Here is a 9101-nt window from a genome sequence, read left to right as displayed (position 1 = left end):
TTGATCAAGCATGACTAGCATTTCTTATTGCAACTCTACACCATCATTTAGATGTTTTTGTACTGTGGCAGATTTAAGCCTTCAGTTGTCTCCTGTAACACCTGATGTCATTTTAGAAAATATGAGAACATGTTGGAAACCAATTTCCTGAAGAGCTAGGAACAGGGTCATATCGTTATCTAGAGTTATACTTGCGGTTCTGGCAATTTTCTTTTTTAATAAATATGTGTAACTCCACAGGACTCCAAAGGACAACAAATGCTGTCCTTTGTCTTATGTCTAGGTTTCAAAATTATGCAAAAGATGCTTTGCACAAAAGGGGTCAGAAATCTTCTTGAAGACAGAAAACGATACAAAGTCCTTGATCTAACAATGTAAAAAAGCCAAAGACATGTTCACAGAGTTGTGTTGCCCGAGAGCTGAGCAAACACAAATCATCAGTTCTGACCAGGAAACTAAGCAGTTACGTGAGAGCGGGTGACTAGCTCAGACCCTCCGTACGGCGTGTTGGCCCTCGCACAGCACTGCACCGAGGTACCCCAGCTCTGGACTGGGCTGCTTTGGCGTGTTTGGATCACGGCCAGAAGAGCTCCGTTGTGTTTCGACAACTTTGCGTAGACAAGCCTGTAGAAGAATCAGCCGTATCAAATACATATAGCCAAGTTAGACGAGTAAGCATTGATACTTCTCGAATACAGCTTACAGACAAAAGTGGGGAAGTGAGTTTAGCCCACTCCAAAACCAAAGGAAAAAACTTTTTTTCCTTTGAAACGCCTTTTGCCGCCTTCTTGCTAGATCCATCATAGATAGTCTGCTTCAGCTCTGAAGCTGGGCAGTAGCAGATAACGCACGATAGCTGTTCTCAGAGAGCAGCCAGCGTGCCAGGTATGGAATACAAATCATTGAAAGGTGGGAGGCGGTTTTCCCCCCTTCCCGGGGAGGCTGCTAAGAAAAGCCGATGGAGCTGAGCTTAAGACAGCTCATCGGGCCTCCCAGACTCTATAAAGTACGCGAGTCGTGATTTCAACACTCCTCGAGGGGAGCGCGGCTCGCCGGCTGCCTCCCCCCCCCCTTCCCCGGGTTCGCGCCAGCCAGTGCCGCTCCAGCCCAAGGCCGGTTACCGGCCCGGGCGCCTTTTCCCTTGGGGGCCCCCCGAGCCCCTCCGCCACCGCCTAAGTCTGGCTTCCCCGCCGGGGCAGGGACCCTCCGCCCGCCTCGGGCGAGACCGAAGGAGAAACCCTCGGTGGGAGCGGCTGGCGGCGGGGACCGGTCCCGCTTTTCCTCCTCCGCCGGCTCTGGGATGGGGGGGGTGGGGTAGGGGCTGCGCGCGCCTAACGAGGCGCGGGAAAAGTGTGAGCGCCGAGAGCCGCCGCCGCGGGGCGGAGAGCGGGGAAGGGGGCGCTGCCCCTTTAAATCCCGTCCCAAGGGGCGGGGAAGGGGCCGCGAGGGGGGCTGAGCGCGCGCGCGCGGCATCGCCTGGCGCCCCGGCGAGGCGACGGTGCCCCGGCGGGCGGGGGAGGGGCGCGGCGGGGGGCGGGGAGGGGGCGGGAGCGGAGCGGAGCGGAGCGGAGTTGGTCGGGAGGGAGCGGGGTTGGCGGCGGCGGCGGCGGCGGCGGCGGCGGCGGCGGCGGGGTCCCCGCCATGGCCACGTCCCCGTGCAGCAGCAGCGGCGTCTCCTCGTCGTCCTCGTCGGGGCTGGGCGCGGACGCGGGGCTGGAGATCCGCACGCGCTCGGTGGAGCAGACGCTGGTGCCGCTGGTGTCGCAGGTAGAAATACCAACGTGCCAGCCCGATCCCCCTCAGACCCCCCCCGAACCACCCCCCCCCCCCCCCCTCCCCAACCCCGAGGCTTCCCCCTTCCCGCCTGGCACGGAGCGCGGCCACCAAAGTTTGCGCGCTCGGGTCACGGCGCTCCGTGGCCCCGCTCCCTCCGGCCGCTCGGGCGGGGGCGGCTTCTCTCCGCCGCGCCCCCTCGCTCCCTCGCGTCCCGGGCGCGGGGTCCCGCCAGCCGGCGGGGGGGCGTGTGTGCGTGTGGTGGGGATGAGGCGGGGGGGGGTGATGCTGCTCTCACGACCCTCCCCGAAAAAGGCTCCGAAGTGCCCCGCAAGGTCGCGGTGCCGTTGCGTAACGCCCGCGGCGCGAAGGCGCTGCGGTGCCGGGATGGCGCGGCCGGGGGCGGCGGGGCCAGGGGCTGGTGGGCGCCGGGCGGCGGGACCCGCTCTCCTCCCGGTGGAGGGGCCGCGCCGCCGGCCCGGCTCCCCCCGTCTCTCCCTCTCTCTCGCCTGACGGTTTTCCGCATGGGAGCGTTCTCCTTTTCTCACAGCTCAGTGCTGGTCGACTTCCAGGGGATTTGGCGAAGCTTTGTGTTTTCGCGGTCTGGCCTGAGCGTTGCATTGATTGGAGCTCTTTCGCACCCCGGGGCAGCAGCCGAATTTTAAGAAGTTAAATGTTACGCAGACTGTGTCTTGGTGACCTTTTAACGTCTCCCGCACAGTGCTAAATGAGCTTACAAAAAATAAAAATCAGGCTTTCAAGTGGTCTGCTAAGTAACTATATGCCAACCACTTCGGTGTTGGTGGGGGTTCCTCTTTAGATCTTTAGTTACAAAATTGGCGTTTGATATACCCAATACAATTTTTCTTTCTTGAAAAATAATGTATGAAAACAGCACAGCGTTTGCTGCATAACATTTGAGCGCTGATTATTAAAGTTAGCAAGCCGAACCCTATCTGTACAAAATCTCTAAACAGTGTGTAAGAGCCTCACAAAAACAACTAGTCCTGGTGAGGTCGAGTTATGTTTATACCGTCATAGCCCATCTGGAAACACTGTTGAGAGCCGTGTTTTGCATTTGTACAGCTGGGCTGCAGGAAGGGTTTGTGATGGGTAATTGTATTTCTGTGCTTATCATGGTAATTTGTCTGTCTCCGTTTGAAGAAATCACAGTCAGTTCGAAGCAGCACTTCGAAGGGATTAAACCACTTGTTCCAAAGCAAAGTAAAATTAAAGTTCAATGAATTTTCTACTCCTGAAACAGTGGAGAGAGGTAAAATATGGAGATCACTTTTAGGAAGCTTGAGAGCAAACAGCAACGCCTCCAGTTGCAAAGGCTGAATTTAATTGCGTATGTTAAATTCTTACTTTTAACAGTTTTCTGTGAAGATGTGCACGTTCCTCTGGAATACTCTTTTAAGAACAGTGGTCATATTTCTCTGGGGATTCATTGCACATGTAATATGTCATGTATGATTTTGCGTTGCCCGCAACACCTATGACTGCCTCTTCCAGAAGTGCTAAGCATCTTTCACATCCCCTGTATACAGTTTAAGGTGTCTGAGCATTTGTGAACACTCAGAGCTCACTGTTTTCCTGGTAAAGCGCTCCAGACTTCGGGCGAGCTTGTTCTCTTGAAGCGTGAGCGCTGAGCTCTGTTCAGATTCAGGCTGAAGTTGCTGATGGTATCAGCTGCTTGCCTGATAAAATGCCCCACTTACTGTGCTGGTTTATCAGTTCTGTCTGTACTGTTTCATCTAGATTGTTCAGCAGAGGTCTCACTGGCTGGCTTTGTTTGGGTATTTATGCAGAAAGGGTTTTTACAGAGTACTTAATCTCAGAATTTGTTTTTATATTCTGCATAAGCGGTGTATTAGTAATGCTCACGACTTTGTTTTTCTGTTTGTATCAAATACACTTGCAAAGGGATTGGTTCCTGCTGTGAAGTTAACTTCACAGTTTACCCTTTTGTTAAAAGCCGAGAAGCGCTATGTGATACCTGCATACTACTGAAAAAAATAGAATGTTGCTACTGCTTTTCACTACTTATTTTAAGCAAAGAGGAAACAAAAGGCACCCTGTCTGACAAAATCACTTTCAACCTCATGTGGAGCTAAATCTGTTTAAGAAAAAAAAAGAAAAGCTGCATTGATTCTTTTTTAAATTCATGTACTGTATAGTACATTGTCCTAATTGATGTATAATACTGTAAACTTGTTTTTGACCGCTTGCTCTTACTCAGCAAATGTGAGGGTTATTTTTGTTTGATTTTTTTTAATTGCACTTTGCAGCTTGATTTTTCTTATAGACCATATAGTATCAAGAGTATATTTGCTGCCAGTGGTGGTGTAAGAGTCCTGTTTTCCTGACAGGAGAAATTACCCTTAGAGTCATTACTGGAGATGTTTATTAATAAATTTGTTTTTAAAACTTAGTATTTACAGAGTTAAACTAGGTCTTCATTTTCTCTAGATCTGTTCAGACCCTGATGTGGCCCTTTTCTGATAGTGCCACAAATGACAAAAGAAGACAGGAGATTTAAGCCACAGTATTAAGCATATTTGCTCTTTTTCACTATCTACATATCTGTACTGTGAAGAGAATCATTTTACAGTATTGTGGAAAGCATGTGGCATGCAGTTCAGAAAATAGGGCTTTTGGGTCAAACCCCACAACTTTCTTTAGCACAGGTAGAATTCTCTTCTCCTGGAGAGGTGTCTTTAGTTCAGTGTTCCACACGTAAATAGTACAGAATTCTTTAAAATCTAGACATCTGCTTCACTGCTGCTACCCATTTCCAGTCTAATTATGTTGGGTTTTATTTTTTATGGAAAGTTTTTGGCAACACAAGTCAGGAAGGGTGTTTAAAGTGGTCGATGCTGACTCATTTAATAACAAGTCATTTAAACAGTTGAGGAAAGGCAAAGACAGGGAAAAAGCACTTTCCAGGATGTGGCTCCACCAGTGACTTCCTCAGCTGCCATTATGAACCTGTTTGCTAGTCTAGCAGCAGTTGGGTATCTTGACAGCTGTAGGAGTCCGTCTGTCTGTATCTGTTCTAAGGAAGCACTCTGAGAAACTGCAGAATAGGTTTTTGTCCACCTTCACAGTTAGGCACTTGGGAGAAGTTCACTGAGAGGGAACTCTGAGCTCTGTCTGCGTATGTTCCTGAAAGAACAAAGTCAGTTTTCATAGTTGAAAGGGACCTATCCTCCAACATCCTGAGTGTAGACTCTGCTATTACAGCTAGCTGCTCAACCTTCAGAAAGTCCATTTTGTGTCAACACTTTGGAGAATGATTGTGTGCCCATGTTACATGTTTTTCCAACTTCCTTGATACAAGAGATCCTGTCAGAGCTTTTGGAATTGGCTTGACCTATAAAATAAGAGTTTAAATAACTACAAAAAGCCCACGATACCAATGTTTCTGAATTTTGTTACTGTCAGTCTTAGATTCTGCAGAAGTTAACAGTGATACATGCCTTGAGGTGGATAAAACAAGCCTGTTCTTTACTATGGTATTGTTTCCTTGCTTTCTCTGAAGCTAGCTAAAATAATTCCCATTTCAGTAAACGTTATATAGTTATATAACATTACATAATGTTCTGCCAGTATTCTGTTTTTCTGAAAGTTTTGCAGTTATATATTAGAGCCCAAAGAAGAACCACCAGCTGATGTTTTCCCATTTATACGAAAAACTCACTGATGCAGTTTTCAGCTTGAAGGTATGACTTTAGAATAGCCCTACTGGATCAAGCTAGAGGTCTGTATATAATCAGTGACTTTTTCTCTTTTTTTTTTTTTTTTTTTTTTGTCAATTACCAGTGGCATCCCTTAGGGACTGATACAGGGGCCAGTATTGTATAACAAGCTTGATAGGAGTGAACAGTGTGCTGCTGCAGCAGCAAAGTCAACAGGATGCTGGGTTACATCAACAAGGACATCACCAGCAGAGGTAAAGAAGTCATTATCCCGCTCTGCTTGGCACTTGTCAGGCCACACCTGGAATACTGTGTTCAGTTTTGGTCCCCACCATACAATAAGGATGTGGACAGGCTGGAGAGGGTCCAGAGAAGGGCCACAAAGATGATCAAGGGACTGGGAAGCCTGCCATGTGAGGAAAGTCTGACAGAATTGGGTTTGTTCAGCCTTGAGAAGAGAAGGCGTAGGGGAGACCTTATCACCATATTCCAGTATTTAAAGGGTGGCTACAAAGAAGATGGAGACTCCCTTTTTACAAGGAGTCACATGGAGAAGATGAGGGGTAATGGGTACAAGTTACTCCTGGGGAGATTCCAATTGGACACAAGAGGAAAATTTTTCACAGTGAGAACAATTGGCCACTGGAATAATCTCCCCACAGAAGTGGCGGATTTCACAACCTTGGATAAGATTCAGCTGGATGGGGTGCTGGGCTATCTTGTCTAGACCATACTTTTGCCAAGAAAGGTTGGACCAGGTGATCTTGAGGTATTCTGTGTTTCTCTGGTCATAGAATCATAGAATGGTTTGGGTTGGAAGTGACCTTCAAGATCATCTCATTCCAACCCCACTGCCACAGGCAGGGACACCTTGCACTAGACCAGTTTGCTCAAAGCCCCATCCAACCTGGCCTTGAACACTTCCAGGGAGGGGGCAGCCACAACTTCTCTGGGCAGCCTGTTCCAGTGTCTCACCACCCTCTCAGGAAAGAATTTCTTCCTCACGTCTAATCTGAATCTATCCACTTTCAGTTTAAAACTGTTATCCCTCATCCTATCCCTACACTCCCTGATAAAGAGTCCCTCTGATCTTTCCTCTAGGCCCCCTTTAAGTACTGGAAGGCTGCTATAAGTTCTCCCTGGAGCCTTCTCTTTTCCAGGCTGAACCACCCCAACTCTCTCAAGTCTGTCCTCATAAGGAAGGTGCTCCAGCCCCCTGATCATCTTTGTGGCCTCCTCTGGACCAGCTCGAGCAGGTCTATGTCCTTCTTATATTGGGGGCCCCAGAGCTGGACACAGCACTGAAGGTGGGGTCTCACAAGAGTGGAGTAGAGGGGGAGAATCACCTACCTCGACCTGCTGGCCACACTTTTCTTGATGCAGCCCAGGATACAGTTGGCTTTCTGGGCTGAGAGTACACATTGCTGGCTCACAGTCAGTTTTCCATCCACTAGTACCCCCAAGTCCTTCTCCGCAGGGATGCTTTCCGTCCAGCCTGTATTTATGCTTGGGATTGCCCCAACCCATGTGCAGGACCTTGCACTTGTCCTTGTTGAACTTCATGAGGTTTGCACAGGGCCACCTCTCAAGCCTGTAAGGTTACTCTGAATGACATCCCTTCCCTCCAGTGTGTCAACCGCACCACACAGCTTGGTGTCGTCGGCAAACTTGCTGAGGGTGCACTCAGTCCCACTGCCCATGTCACCAACAAAGATGTTAAACAGCGCCGGTCCCAACACTGACCCCTGAGAAACGCCCCTTGTCACTGCTTTCCACTTGGACATCAAGTCGACCGTAACACTTTGAGTGCAACTGTCCAGCCAATTCCTTATCCACCAGTTGGTTCACCTGTTGAATCCATGTGTCTCCAATTTAGAGACAAGGATGTCATGTGGGACAGTGTCAAATGCTTTGCACAAGTCCGTCAGCTGCTCTTCCTGTATCCACCAACGCTTAGTGAAGTCATGTTGGGTGTCACCACTCACCTCCTCCTTGTTTTCCATGTTTTCCAGGAGGATCCACTCCATGATCTTGCTGGGCACAGAGGTGAGACTGGCTGGCCTGTAGTTCCCTGGGTCTTCTTTCTTTCCCTTTTTAAAAATGGAGATTATGTTTCCCCTTTTCCAGTCAGCGGGAACTTCACTGGACTGCTGCTACTTCTCAAATTCTTCTTTATTAATGATCCAAATGTTGGGATGATGGGCCAGCATGTTCAACAGGCGTGTGAACTCCCCTACAGCAAGTTGGGAAGTCTCTGACACGCTGGAGAACAGGGCTGCTAGACAGAGGGACAGGCTGGAAAGATGATCTGACAGAAAGTTTATGAAGTCCAACAAAGGCAATAATAGTCCTGCATCTGGGCTAGGGTAACACCACACCACAGTACAGCCTGGGATCAGCTGCCTAGAGAAAACCTTTGCAAGGAAAGACATGGGGGTCCTGGAGGACAAAGAGTTGAACAAGAGTCAGCAATGTTGGCCAGCTGCACGCTGGATTTTTAGTAGAGGTGTAACCAGCAGGCTGCAGAAATGATTCTTCCCTTCTGTTTGGCACTTGTGAGACAGCATCTGGAGTACGACGTCCAGTTCTGGGCTCCTCGGGACCAGAGAAAGCATTGACATAGTGGAGCATGTGATGTAAGGAGAGAGGCTGAAGGAAGCGGGTTTGTTCCACCTCAAGAAGAGAGATGTAATGGTCAGCTAGGACCGAGCTTTCATGTAGGAAACTAGGATGGTACTTTCCCATCTGTATCACTTTAATCTGCAATGATTTTTTGTCTGACATTTTCTTCCCTGGTCAGCATTGCAAGGTGTTTCTACAATTCTGTAGTCAGATCTTATCTTTACTGTCCTGAATAACTTAGGATCACCAGCAAATTTTCATCATTTTATTACCTGCTTATCTCTCCTCCCTCTTTATGATTATGTAGAATAATCCATGTCCCAGTGCAGGTTTCTGTGAAACTCCATTGGTCATCTCCTATTAAAGTAAGCAATCATTTACTTCCTGTCTTGCTTCATCTTCCTTCTCATCATTCTGTCTCTTAATGAGTTAAATATTCATACAAAGGGCCTTCTTTCATTTTTTTTCAGAGACCTGCTTGGTGTCCTTTGAAACCTTTGGTATGGACTTTGTTTCCTTGTTTTCTTTCAGCAGGGTGTCTCCTTATCCATGTAATTGGTGATCTCTGCAGAGAAATCTGGTTTTATGAGGCAGAAATTCGTTTAACAAACACCATGTTGAGTCTTTGCTGGTATGTCATATTAATTTGGGTGTTCACTATTTCTGTTCTTCCTAATTTTTTGTATTGATTTGCCATGTACAAGAGTCAGGCAACCTCCATACCTCAATTGAGTTTTAAGCAGGAGATTGCATAAGAAAGTTGATACAATCCGTTGCATCTTTGAGTCCCTTGAAATCTTAGTGAATAGCATCTCATGTTGGCAAGTTGTTCCAGTTCATTTTATCTACTATTTTCATAGCCTCTTCTGCAGTGACGTTGATTCCACACAGATTCTCCGAGTACATCACATAAATAAATTCTAGAGTAGGGATCGCTTCACTTTCTTTTGTAGTTGAGCACAAATATGAGTTCTGTTCTGTTCTTCCTTTCTGTCAAAGGGATGG

The 9101-nt window shown here is 48.0% G+C and overlaps 1 protein-coding gene across 1 annotated transcript in view; it reads left to right on the top strand.

Annotated features, from left to right (window-relative positions):
- Positions 1–1609: 1609 nt before the first annotated feature.
- The window catches only part of CTNNAL1 (catenin alpha like 1), a 60067-nt gene continuing 52575 nt past the window's right edge, over positions 1610–9101 (top strand). Inside the window, exon 1 of the mRNA XM_074824040.1 lies at positions 1610–1767. Coding sequence (XP_074680141.1) covers positions 1642–1767 — 126 coding nt within the window. The 5' untranslated portion in view covers positions 1610–1641. The remainder of the gene's footprint in view (positions 1768–9101) is intronic.

This window comes from Strix aluco, chromosome 1 (assembly GCF_031877795.1).
Source record: "Strix aluco isolate bStrAlu1 chromosome 1, bStrAlu1.hap1, whole genome shotgun sequence".
Lineage (NCBI taxonomy): Eukaryota > Metazoa > Chordata > Aves > Strigiformes > Strigidae > Strix > Strix aluco.
This window is presented reverse-complemented; position numbering and strand designations above follow the sequence as displayed.